Source organism: Perca flavescens, chromosome 23 (assembly GCF_004354835.1).
Source record: "Perca flavescens isolate YP-PL-M2 chromosome 23, PFLA_1.0, whole genome shotgun sequence".
NCBI classification, from domain to species: Eukaryota; Metazoa; Chordata; class Actinopteri; order Perciformes; family Percidae; genus Perca; species Perca flavescens.
Genome location: NC_041353.1, coordinates 14,491,622 through 14,505,265, shown reverse-complemented (window position 1 = coordinate 14,505,265; position 13,644 = coordinate 14,491,622). Strand labels below are relative to the sequence as shown.

Here is a 13,644-nt window from a genome sequence, read left to right as displayed (position 1 = left end):
TTTCAAAACATTTGTAATAATATGTTCAAACAATTACCATCAATCAGTTTAACTTCCAGTGTGGGAATTTTGACTTGTCGTGTTAATTAGTATGCATTAGAGGTTTTTGTTGAAGTGCACACACACACACACACACACACACACACACTCATTCACACTCACCAGTTTATCCCAGTCGGCTTGTATGTGTGAGGTTCTGTATCTGGGGTTGGGAACAGCATCCAGATATTTTGTCCTCTCTGTGTTCCACTGCAGCTCTGCCCAGAAACCCTGGAGACTTCTGGCCTGGACATGCACAAACAACACCACAGTGACACAGCAAGGACATTGCTGCAAAGCTATTGAGGATAATTGCGTCTGAATTGCATACCAGCAGACACAGTTTATATAAAATCACACTGTTTTACATCTTCGAATCTCTGAATGAAGTGGGTTACAGTCATTTCCCAACATTGCATCACATATGCAACTACAGTATGTATAACATGTTATGTAACAAACACACATTGTCTCCATTTAATCACTAACCTAAAAGTAAGGCCACGTTTTATTAACTGGTTCTCAAAATAGAGCAGGAAACAGAGTAGAAAGAAGACTCTATACTATGATGATAACTTTATCCTACATATCGTTCAATAATAACTTAAAAGCAGTTTTTTTTATGTGTTTAAAAAGTGATGTTACCTTGCCTTTGAACACAGATTCAATATGCAGCTCAGTGGTACACAACACACCAGGGACCTCCAACAGACACGCTAGTATCTCCTAGAACACACAAAGACAGACTAAAATGGGTGTGCGTGCGTGTGTGTGTGTACACATATAAAGAAATAGAACTGCATCAGCGTCCTTATTTCAAATTCATATCCACATATATGGTTGCCATTTTATTTTCTATGCCTTTATGCATTCTGAATTGTATTTACAAGTGTGTGTGTGTGTGTGTGTGTGTGTGTGTGTGTGTGTGTGTGTGTGTGTGGTACCTTCTTGTCAAGTACAGAGGAGTAAGGCAGGACTTTATCCAAGCTGAGAGACTTCTCATAGCTTATTCTGTACAAAGAGGCTGTTTGTGTGTGCGACAGAGAGAGAGAGTCCGACTTTTATTTGATATATATCACAGTTGTGCAGAATTCTTATCTCAAAATAACTACAAGGCAAACGAGGCACTGGAACCAATGTCCCGCCCTATAGTGGGTTTTATTGAGGCCCACTGCATGATATCAAATTAAAGATTTAATCATGCAGTGGGCTATGCATCTGCTGTTTCCCTGTACCGCTCTTTTCTGCTACCATTGTGGTATATCCCTTGATGAGACCCTTCTTTGTTTAAACAAAAAAAAGCTTAATTTTTTAACTTAAATGAGTAGTTTACATAAATTACAGAATACTGTATATTCGAGGTTTTGAATAAGTGCCGGCAGGGTTTCAGGGATGGGGTGCTACAGTTCAGAGACTGTGCGTCTTTCCATTCATTATATGTCATTATCTTGGAGTTGAACCAAGTTTGTTTATTGACAAACTCAGATTTGTGGCGTGCACTCTCCTTGGTACTGAAGTGATATTGATGTTGTTGTTCTCTTGGCAGATGGTTTTGTGGATTACAGCCTTGCATGGCTTGTTTCTCTGTGGTAAACAAGTATTAAAGGACATTAACACTGGGCTGGGTGTGCTGCAGCAGCACCTGTGACTGACAGCCAAATCTCTTCCTCGTTTTCAGGAGGGACTCTGGACAGTCATTATCATATAATATTATATTGATATCATTTGAGAAAAATATCAAACTCACTGTTGAGTAGTTGATAAAGCCAAGAGGTATAAATACAAGAGAGCAAAATCAAATGACATGCTAGAATGTGTTTTTTTTAGGATTCAGTAGGCATACTTATGGCAATTTCTATATTGTGTTTGTCACAATATAACTGATTATATTATTCAGTGACTGGAGAAGAGTGCCGACAAACAAGGCTCTGTCCCCATTCCGTCAGTTGGCCTGTCCCTGGTCCCGCCACAATCACTATGAAATATTAGTGAGCACAGGTTACTAATGTTTTATTTATTAGGTCATCATAATTGTCTTCATACACTGTGCAGTAACACCTGTATTAATATGAACTGTGTATCTTAGAGCAAGTTAAAGTAGTTCCAGCAATAATATGCAAATGTATGCGGCAAGGTGCTCCAACATCTAATGTGATCATCTACTCTCTAGTCTAGGTGATGACTGTTTCCATAAACATGAAATTAATAACGTGCTCTGTTCTATTTTCCTTCAGACAGTGAGACATTCAAATGCCGTGTGTCTACTAGGACTTAACCATATTTCTCCAAACTGCTCTGTGCAAGCTACAAGTCTCTAAGGTCTTTAATTCAGACTCTCCAGACCTGCGTTGGACGCCTGGCTCAAGTCTGAAGAGAAAAGAGATTTCAGAGCCAATCAGAGTTAATAAATGAATTCAGTTGTGTGTAGACAAGATGTAAGCAGTCTAGTAACCACAAGCAAAAGAAAACATAAAAAAGGAAAGGGAGCAGCTAGACTCTAAAGGAAGAAGTAAAACTCAGGAGACTTGTGTTGTGTCCCCATGCTTCACTGACCTAGAATGAACTCCTGGATCTGATCAAAGGACTCAAAGGCATACACGTTGTCACACAGCCATTCAATGATCTAAGAGGCAGGATGGAAACACACAGGGGACAAGAGTCAATGTGGTGGGTACAACAGTCATCTTTTAATACCCTTAGTATATCCTCTATCCTTTGAAGGAATAGTTTGACATTTTGGGAAATATCCACTTTCTCACTGAAGTGTTAGATGATAAGATACTGCTCTCATGTCTGTGTGTTATTTCCGAATGTCCCCGCTGGGGATCAATAAAGGTGTATCTTATCTTATCTTGATATAAAGCTACAGCCAGCAGCCGATTAGCTTAGCTTAGCTTAGCTTAGCACAAAGACTGGAAGCTGGGGCAAACAGCGAGTCTGACTGTCCAAAGCAGATTAAGCAGTTCCACCTCCCAGCAATTCTAAAGCGGAGTCATTGGGACATCTTATCTCATTTGTTTAATCATAACCGAGACTGAAGCGTAAAAACAACAAGTTGCAATTTTACGAGGGATTATGTACTTATTTATTTCTTGACTGAGCACGGTGACTTCCTGAAGTCTCTGCTGGTTTACCGGAAACCTCATGGTAAGAGAACCGTATGGGTTAAACAAACAAACTTGGTAGTTAGAAAGCTATTAAAGTGCTAGTTACGTTAGGGGGATTTAGTTACCTATGGACAGAGCCATGCTAGCTGCTTCCAGGCTTTCAAGCTAAGCTAAAATCTCCTAGCTGTAGCTTCATATTAAGCACACAGACATGAGAGCAGTATTGATAATTTCCATCTAAATATTGGCAAGAAAGTTAACAAGTATTATTATGTGGAAATATGCCTTTAATAACCCTGCTTTGTTTTATTTTAGCCATGCTAGCTAACATGGCTTTAGGAATGGCAAAGTCGGTGGGTTGGTCCACTGCTTTAGTAACAGTTAGAGAGTTACAGAGTAGAATAAATAAAATATCTCAAAAATAACTCTTTCTCTAATATTAGATGGATTATTGGATGAAATTTGGTACTATGCCCTTGGAGATCCACTGACTTTTTCATCTGGCGCCAACAGCAGGGCAATGCTAGCATGCTACTGTAACACATGAACTAATATGGTGAATATGTTAAATATACATGCTGCATTTTAGTTTTGTCATTGAGAGAATGCTGATATTAAACGCTGTTCAAACAGTGGGTATCTTGTTTGGTTATAAAACATTTTTTGTTACTGATTTGTGGGATGATGGGTATAGTGGTGTTTACATTACAGAAACATGAAAAATAAATGATGTCCTCAAAGATAGCTCCTGCCAATCTCACAGCCACAGTGCATCAGAGTGAAAACTCATTTTCTGTTGCCCATTTCCCTGCTGTTTGAACAAATATCTCTTTACCAAAGACAGTATGAGTCCAGAAACAAAAATACTATATAACAATTGTGTGAAGAGGAAGTAAAAAAAAGAAGCAAACGTAGGAGGAGATGAACTCAATTTGCACAGCATTCTTTTAAGGTAACAAACAAAAAATTGTGAACAAGCAATCACCTTTATTAAAGCCACTACCTTTTGTGCTGCTGGCACTAGTAACAGAGTCCACCAAGAATACAAAAGTTATGTGTGGTGTCTAATTTCTCATTGCTAGCTAATGAAGTTGGTGACTCATTTAACCTCTAAAGAAAGAATTTATAACAATCTATCAGCTAGAACATCTTAATTTAGGTGTACTACTTATAGAGTCTGAGTCATTGTCAGCGCTGTGCCCAAACAAAATATCTGCCCCTTTCTTTCCTTCTTTGTTTGACTCTGTTTGAGCTCTGTCCACTTGTCTTCTCTCCTCTCATGTTTAATTACAACATACATTTGTCTGTTTCTTTCTCTGTCTTCTTCCCTCCATCTGCTCACCTCCTACTCAAGGTTGACACCTACCGAATCCACACGGAAGTGCAGAAAAGCAGCCATCTCTACCTACTGTATATCTACTTATTTTTAATTAGCTGTTCTTTTTCCTTGAGGGAAAATCACCTTTCAGTGGCATTAACATGTAGATTTGCACTCTATCTCTCTCTCCACATTCAGTCTCTCCCTGACTCCTTGCCTAGTTACTAGACTAGTGACTCATTAATCACTGGTAATAACTGACATTTTTAATGATTTTATGTTCTATAAAATAAATAATGACATTGTGTTGTATAAAAATGCAATTCTGGATAAAAGTGTACGTTCTGTGGGTAAGATTATGTCTTACATCTTTGTATTAAAACATTTATTTAAGAGAAAAAACACAAACTCAGTAAATTTGCCTTAAATGTCAATACTTTTGTCCTTTTCTGCCTTTTTTTTTGTACCTTCAGCTCCAGGTTTGGGTCGTTTCCCATGTAAACCAGGAGCCAGTGAAGGGCGGCCAGGCGCTGAGGGTCAGCCTTACTGCTGGGACACCTTGGACGGAGGTGACATACAGCAAATTTACTTTTATACAACATAAGCATATTCAAACACAAGAGACACAAAAAGGCAGAAGCACAGGCAGACAGCCAACATTCAGGGACCAGACTAAAATATTGTCCAAAAACAAAATTGAGCAAGTGGCCTATGATGCATCTTTATCTAGCAGGATGGTGAATCCAATCTGCTGTGCACAAATTAAGCTAAAGCTGTTTTAACATCTATTCAAAATAAGACTCTGCAGGTGTATGAGCACAAAATAACTTTCCACCTGTCTGCATACTGCCTACCTATACTCTCATCTGCTCTCAAGTGCTTCCTCTATGTGTAGAACATAATTACCCCACTTCCACAAGAATTTCTGAATCATGCTCACCTGGGAGTGTCTGATCGCAGTATCTGCAGCAGGAAGGCAGGGCTAAGCTCAGTGGTGTGGATCCTCCCGCTGGCCAGGTCCAACAAGCTACCACTGGACTCTTCCTCTGCATGCAACACTGTGATGTTAGCGGACTGACACTGCAGGCCCAAGTCCACGTCAAGACCTTAAGGTTGTTGAGACATACAGACAGAGAATAAGAATCTTTCTACAATGAGATTACACATGAAAGCTCTACGTTTGTACAGGTTCATGTTGTTTTTAAAACCTATCAGGAAGAAATATGAACAAGTACTGTAGCTGAGAAATGAGGTAAACAAACTGCTCCACAGCCATCACTAAGTTTAGACATGGTTTGTACAAAAGCCTCATCTTACCTGAGAGAAAGAGGGAGTGACAGAGCATCTCCTGCTGTCTGGTGTTGACACAATGGAGGAAATAGTCCTGAAGATACACCAGGATATGGTAACCTATATACAAAAATAACACAGCATCCCTACTATATAATATTTGTATTCTGTATGCACACCAGACATTTATCCGGCTGCATGAGGATACATGCACTCATTTGTCTTTGTGTGTCGGTGTTGCTGCTTTGAATTCAAAAGTAAGGAATGCATGTTTGGCAGTGTGTGTGCAATGACCTATAGGAATGAAGAGCGGATGGAGGTATGCAGCTTTCTCTGGCGACTGGTCGCTGCCCAGAGATACTCTGAACGTCTTTCTGCAGTCTGCAAGAGGTGAGAAAATCCAAATGTGTCACCATGTGCTCAAGATAAAAACAGTAACATAGGAAAAAGAGACAGAAAAAAGAACTTAGGTATTATATGTTCTTTGAATGGAGAACATTAGACAGCATACTCACCTTTATGGACTAAAACCACAGTGTAGATCAGTTCCTGTTTATCTTTAAGAGGTTGGCTGTAGCACACACACATGCTTCCTAAAAACAAACCAGCGACAGAGCAGTGATGGATCACACAAAAGGTGATATCAATAAAAGATCACGTACATCCATGACAATATTGATGATAATTAATGAGAAATTAAATCAGTTGTGATACGTTTTGATGAACAGTCAATTCACATATTAATACCTAGCATTAATACATTTTCAAAGGTGTATTAATCTGTAATCAATAAAAGGGGTGAGTTATTGAGATTTTGTTTTTGGTTCAGATATCAAAGATTATTAAGATCAAGCAACAATTTCATGAATGAAACTAATTAATACAAATGACTCATTCCTTGTTAGAGGTTTGACTTCTAATCTGATAACACTATCATGCAATAATTTCACCAATTTTAATTTTGAAAACTCTAATTTCAATGCACAATACATTACATTTGCTGACAACAAAATTAACCTGATATTTATTGATCAGCACCTCATTTCCAAATGAAACTCTTCAAACAATCCTTTGATCATCGTAGTGTATCATCACTGAGATTGTGAATTATGTGCTGCAGATTATAACCTTGCTTTTGAGTTATAACAGCGACTTACTTTCTTGTTTTCACAAAGAGAAATGCAAAACACACACACAAGTATATAGAATTAGTCATGTTCTGTAACTGTAACGTCAGTTTGTTTACATCTGTTGAGAGAATATGTAAACAGAATATGTGTGAAAGCATTGCATTATTCATGCAACAATTTATGTGTGTGAATGTGTTACCTATTCTGTCTGTGAACACTTCCAACCTAACAAGCTCCTGCTCTGGTCTCTCCGTGTGATAATGGTCAAAACCCAGATTTACAAATCTGTTGGACACACAGAGACATACACAAAGTAAATACAATCATAATATTTGGGGACCTAGGAAGGTGTACAGCAAACTAATAACTTGCAACAGGAAGTGAACAGGAATTAATTGTGGTGTCTTTGATTGCAGGTACATCAGTTATTATGGAACCAAGGCAACTTCTAGGCAAGACCTGCCCTTCAATAGCATTCACACACTACTATTGGCAAGGCGTCCATGCTTACGCAAGGTAACGTAACCCGATTTGTTCAGGTCCTATCTCCTGATCAATTGGCTATCCTAACCTTAACCACTCAAGGTCAATGCCTAACCCCAACCAATCGAGCTGCGTAGGGCGGGACTTGCCTAAAAGTTACGTGGGATCCATAATAACTCGTCAGTACCATTCAAACAATGCAGAATATATAGTGAACATTCTGCTGAGAAAAGATATTTATTTATACTGTATTCGTAGTTGTTGCCTTACTTGACTGTGTGGAAAAGATTAGCAGGCAACTCTAATGGGAGTTCCAACTGTGGGACAGTTATATAAAGCAAGACAACTATATGTTATTATCAAGTCAAAGCAGAAATAGCAATATATGGTTAAAACATGTGCAAAAGACATTGAGATGACCTACCACAGTTTCGCAGTTATGGTTGGGGTAAAACTGAACACATCGCATCAGGAACTTGTCCTGTAAAAGACATGTAATGCAGATTTTCTGTTATTCAGTGTACCTAGTCTAAAGAAAAACAGTTTTGTGCTTTTTATGGATGAATTCAATGCAATGTCCTCACAAGTACAGTTGTACATGCCTGTGTATGTGTCACGTTTGGAGTGAGATAGTAGACTCTTTGTGTGTGTCCGTCCCACTGGACCCAGCAGAAGTCCTCCACTATTCTCTCTGCTGTTTTGGACAAACGCTCGGGATTCGCCATCACCTGGTTCACACAAACACTTTAATATTCAGCTTTGTAGACACACTGAATTCTTAATGCAAAGCTCCCCAGGAGGGAACGATACACCATACAGTTTATGGTTTGAGATTGAATGAGGTCGAAACCATATATTCTTTGCACTGGGTTATGCAATTACTTCCCCATCTTTTTGCTTATTAATTACATATGTGCAGAATTTATACGCTTTAAAAAACTGCACAGAACCCTTCAGCCAGAAACTTCCTCCATGCAATTTATTATTAAGCTAAGGTCACTATCCACTTCCTTCAAAAAGAAAAAGAGCTGGCTAAAGGGAGAAATGTGGTGAATGTAGTGTCCAACTTACCACTCTATAACCCTCCTGCCTTGTAAGCAGAACATGGTAGAGATCTGCATCTGAAACACACAGAAGGATCTGCATAAATATAACTATATCCAAATAATGTGGGTCCGGAGATTGCTGTTTTTTCCTCTCCAAATGTAGAAAGACAGATTATGCCTCTCTAAATTTGATGATCTGTTTTGTCACAGATTAAAGAAATATAGCCCACATAGAAAGATGAGCATAAGGGCACACAGACTCACATCCGTCCTCAGTCAGCAGCAGCAGGTGGCTCTCCAGCACTGATCTCCTGTCAGTTTCTGAATAGAGGAACTAGGGACAGCCACAGAAAACATGAGTCAGCATCTTATGGTTTACAGCACTTGCCAGATGGAAAAATCTATTTGCTGATTTTCATATTTTAATGCAGGCCTTAAACATTCTTGGCATATATTTAAGTTTGTGGTTTGGCAATATGAAAAGCAACCAACTGTAAGGTATACAAGTGTTACAGCCACAGTGGCTTGATAACATGTACATACGTAATATTCCTTAATCACATATCATTATCAAATATGATAAAGGGAACAAGAGAAAGAATGGAAACTACAGGCCAGAGCACTTTCAGCAAGCTAGCACAATACACAATACACAAGCTGGCACTCATACACTGTTAGATGCACCATAGGCTGCAACATCAGCTCATGGCTGCAGTAAATCCTGCATGAAAGTGATGGCCAAAACAACACACACACACACACACACACACACACACACACACACACACACACAAAACCACAAACTCTACCTGCACTTTGACCCTGCAGTCCACTGCCTTGAGGACTTTAGTGTTGTTGATTGGATGGATCTCAATCAGGAGAGTTAGACACTTGGATACTACAGAGACAAGGCAGAATGAAAACCAGAAAACAAATAAATTGAAAAATGCAAACAGAAAGATAAAAAAAAATGCATTATGAATGGTTGGTGTCATGGTCTGTAAATGAAATAGAGAGAAAAAGATCTTGGATGTTACTTGGTTTGAGGTGCTCCTCTCCTCTGGTGTTTTGTGCCAAGCTGACAGCTGAGAAGGAAAAAGTACAGCCCCAGGTGTGACTTCCTTTACATATATTTTCCACAGAGACTACACCAAATCAGTGTTTCTTTAAGTATGATTTCGCACCATTAAAGTAAATAATATGCAACCAAACTGTGTCTGCGTCCGGTGGCTTGGATCAAGCTAAAGCTTCTCACTTAATTGTTGATTTGGGGTATTTTAAAGGTATGCTAATTGAATATTCAATTCAATTCAATTTTATTTATAGTATCAAATCATAACAAAAGTTATCTCAAGACACTTTACAGATATAGTAGGTCTAGACCACACTCTATAAATTCCAAAACCCCAACAATTACAGTAATTCCCACAAGAGCAAGCATTAGCAGTGGCTATTGCAACAGTGGCAAGAAAAAACTCCCTTTTAGGAAGAAACCTCGGCAGACCAAGACTCTTGGTAGGCGGTGTCTGACGGGCCGGTTGGGGGTGTGATGAACAGTGGTGATAATAGTCACATTAGAAGTCACAGTGACTTCGAAGGTTATCGTGGAAGTTCATGTCATAGCAGGGCACATCATGTCATACTGAGTAGTGCAATCTCCTATACCGGATCCTGGCTACTCTGTGCATAGGAACATCACAGCAGGGCGTTGCGGGATATAACGTGGCACTGCAGAGCATTTCCCTAAAAAATAATCCCTTGCAATCATCACTTATGACCCACTAGAAGTGTGTGGTGGTGTCTGTATCTGCAGAGACCCTGCTGCCTGCCTGTATTTTCTCTTTTCTTTTTCTGTGTGGGACTTTCTGGGCGTCATCAAAGAGCCTTTGGGCCCTACGTGGGTGTGTTTCCCCCAGCCAATTACAGTGTGTGTTTGACCAAGACACACACACACACACACACACACACACACACACACACACACATGCAGCGACAGGATGGAGCTCTGCATTTACACAAATCTTGAGGTGTGGGTGTGTTTATTTGTGCTTTACGTAAGGTAACTTCCATGAAACAATCAGAAAATAACGTTTTATCCCTCCAATTCACGACTTTGTTTCTTCCTCTCTTCATTCACTCCCTAGCTTGCTTGACCACTGCTGCTCTCTCTCTCTCTCTCTCTCTCTCTCTCTCTCTCTCTCTCTCTCTCTCTCTCTCTCTCTCTCTCTCTCTCTCTCTCTCTCTCTCTCTCTCTGGCTCATTGAACCAGAGAGAACTTTGAACGCTGTGTTTGCAAACACCAACTGACAAATCCTTCCAAGTCTACTGTTGCTGGTAATTTGTTATCTGTACATTACAGAGGCTTACCTAACAGGGTCTCTTCCTTGTTCAGGGAACAGCTGCTGACACACACCTGCTTGTCGAATGTGTACAGGAGCTATTGGAGAGAATATACAGACACATGGGAATGGGTCGTGCAGGAACACACGTGCACAAAAGCGAAATCTGCAGCACTAAAGGGAAAGAGACATTGACACACAGTACCTTGTTCTGTTTGGTGTTGGAGTCATATTTCCCAATTCTGGTGGTCCCTGTTGCCCCCTATCAAAATAACATGGTCATTAAATAAATCATACTACAGAGATAGAAAATCTGTCCTGACCGAGCAAACCTTTTTTCCCCACTGGTGTCTTCCACCACATTGGTATGTGTGTAACAAAAATCCAAGGCACAGCGAGGAATACATAAAGCTGTGAACCATGCACAAAAAAGAGATTATTTCCTCTATGCAGGCTGCACACTATCTTTAACCTACTAAACCCAAAGACTCTTTTGCGGGTCTATCATTAAAAAGGTATGTTGTGCAGAGAAGCACGGTTCAGCACACAGAACTTTATTTTAAATTCTAACAAGGCTCCCAAGGTTTCTTAAAATATGTTAAGCAGATTTACAGAGAAATCTGTATAAAAGAATATTGTTGTTGTTTTTTCGTTTGGTGGTGTAAATTTGATGATCAATGGTGGAGAAAATGGCATCTGGGATTTTAATATTTCACTCCCCATGACTTCAGTGGACTGGTACAAGCTGACACAGAATAGTTGGCAAACAGCATGCATACTGTATAATGTTATATCTAATATACACTAAGCTACTTAAGCCCCTCCCTCAAGATAAAAAACTTCTATAAAAAAAAGTATAAAAAATACGTGGCTTAAGTGCAACAAAAAAGACAAGACAATGCACACGACATGGCAATGACAGTAAAAAGAAGTAAGACCAATGCAGGTTGTACCATAACTAAACTGTAAAGATCACTGGATTGATAAGGATTAGAATAATAACACTCACTTAATGAGTACATTTCAGTAATAGGAAATGCTTAATAGGCAATGCCGTCATTATGGACTTACAGTACCTTCCAGGAGTAAAGGATGCCCCCATCTCTTTCAATGTTGAGGATACAAGTGTCCACTGCTCCAGAGTATTCTGCAGACACAGCATCATTATTTTGAACCATACATCTAATTATGTTTAAACAACAGTGTGCACTATCAAACACGTTTTAGTATCTCTGCCACTGCTCATGCTGAAACATATTCCATGGTATGCTAAATGAGAATATAGTGTGTTTCCACTGTATAATAACATATTATTACACATGTAAAGTGCCCCAGATGTGTAGGTGAAATATTTGCCCAGAATCTGTAAATGTGCTGCTTAATGAGACATGTTGTATTGTATAACCACGTACTGTCAACCATTTTTTCTTATGTTACAGTAAAATTTTGATTGCTTAGTAGCTAACAGCATGGTATTTGAAAGTATTGCCGTAATATTTGGATCGTGCAAAGATAATTAAAGTATTTATTTTCAGTCTTAACCAAATACTTGTACTAAGATTGTATACACTGGAAATAAATTTTAAAAAAATCTGCATTCCATTTTATCCAATTTAATATAGACTGTTAGGTGCTGGAATCATGCAAATCAAGATATTTTAGGATATTCATTGAATAAATTGTATTTTCTATAGCTATATTCTATATTTTAATTTTAAATTTAGTCTTTTATTTTAAAATTGGGACGTTTGGTTTTAAAGCATGCCGACCTAGTTTTTATACAGTCTATGATGCCGACCAAAGGTATTTTTAGAGAGGTAATGTGAAGAGTAAATAGCTCCATCTACTGGTATATACCATAAACTGTATATAAAGAGATATTAACCTTAAACCTCAGCGATTCAGATTTTTCTATTTTTGAAGCTAAAACTATCTAGGACAGTCATATGTCTCCAGTAAATTGATTTTGTGTGGGATATCATGCAATTTCATACTATTACACAAATGTATAATACAGTTACATTCACTTTAGACTATGTATAACAGTGACAGGCTGAACTTAAAACCTGACACTTTTAGCTAGCACTGTTGGTCAAAGAATTTAAATGATGTACGTTATCAATAGTTCGACACTAAAAAAAGCAGCTGCCCGTGGACACCTGAACGCCTCACCTTTCACCCTGCAGACCGACGCCTCCTTCCTGAGGATGTCACACACCACATCTCTGTGCAGGTCAAATTTGGGGTTTAATTTCAGCATGTTTAGACCTTTGTCTGCTCCTTGGCTTTCGGTTCAAAATCCCTGCTTTTAAAATACTCCGGAGTGAGTTTGTTTCCTTGAGAAGAAAAAGAAGAGGCGGCGGGCGGCACCTGCCATATGTTTCTTCAGGACAGGCATGTGACCGAAACTACATGCTAACTTTGGGCACTTGTAAAACTGAAATCAGTAGAGCATACACGCACATATTCACATGAACTATCTACTTCTTCCTCGGCCTATTGTTTTCAGAAACGTACTTTTATTGGCATGCGGAAATGTTACGTTGTCCTGTAGGTAGCTCCTCCCTTCTCAGGGAGCAGCGAGCCGGGAGATTCTCTGCCATAGGCCGAGGAAAGCATCGGTCCAGCGGGTTGGAATTTCTCACCGTCCCGCTGAATGAGTGCGCCATGGGCTCAGCCGGGCACTTCACATTGGTGTCACAAATAGTTGCTATCAGGCGGGTGACTGTCAACTTGCTAAATGTATTTAACTGGAAGCTTGACATAATAGCTTGAGCTTTACAATAGCGATGTGTTTTTGGTTTTAGGTTAAAAGCTTTACGTGCATTCATTTATCGACAAACAATATTGCCTATTTACCCTATAGTTCTTATAAAGCCAATTTCACTGTAT

At 39.2% G+C, this 13,644-nt stretch overlaps 1 protein-coding gene across 1 annotated transcript in view; it reads right to left on the bottom strand.

The window, feature by feature from the left end:
* The window catches only part of gsap (gamma-secretase activating protein), a 29,084-nt gene extending 15,673 nt beyond the window's left edge, over positions 1–13,411 (bottom strand). The window contains exons 1-21 of the mRNA XM_028570080.1: positions 12,925–13,411; positions 11,829–11,899; positions 10,958–11,014; positions 10,781–10,850; positions 9,451–9,498; positions 9,223–9,311; positions 8,678–8,747; positions 8,439–8,488; positions 7,970–8,095; positions 7,792–7,848; positions 7,638–7,684; positions 7,084–7,169; positions 6,270–6,347; positions 6,049–6,135; positions 5,782–5,874; positions 5,405–5,570; positions 4,932–5,022; positions 2,593–2,662; positions 984–1,063; positions 685–765; positions 163–285 (exon numbers count right to left, since the gene is read on the bottom strand). Of these exons, the coding sequence (XP_028425881.1) occupies positions 163–285; positions 685–765; positions 984–1,063; positions 2,593–2,662; positions 4,932–5,022; positions 5,405–5,570; positions 5,782–5,874; positions 6,049–6,135; positions 6,270–6,347; positions 7,084–7,169; positions 7,638–7,684; positions 7,792–7,848; positions 7,970–8,095; positions 8,439–8,488; positions 8,678–8,747; positions 9,223–9,311; positions 9,451–9,498; positions 10,781–10,850; positions 10,958–11,014; positions 11,829–11,899; positions 12,925–13,012 (1,728 nt within the window). The 5' untranslated portion in view covers positions 13,013–13,411. The remainder of the gene's footprint in view (positions 1–162; positions 286–684; positions 766–983; positions 1,064–2,592; positions 2,663–4,931; positions 5,023–5,404; positions 5,571–5,781; positions 5,875–6,048; positions 6,136–6,269; positions 6,348–7,083; positions 7,170–7,637; positions 7,685–7,791; positions 7,849–7,969; positions 8,096–8,438; positions 8,489–8,677; positions 8,748–9,222; positions 9,312–9,450; positions 9,499–10,780; positions 10,851–10,957; positions 11,015–11,828; positions 11,900–12,924) is intronic.
* Positions 13,412–13,644: the final 233 nt, after the last annotated feature.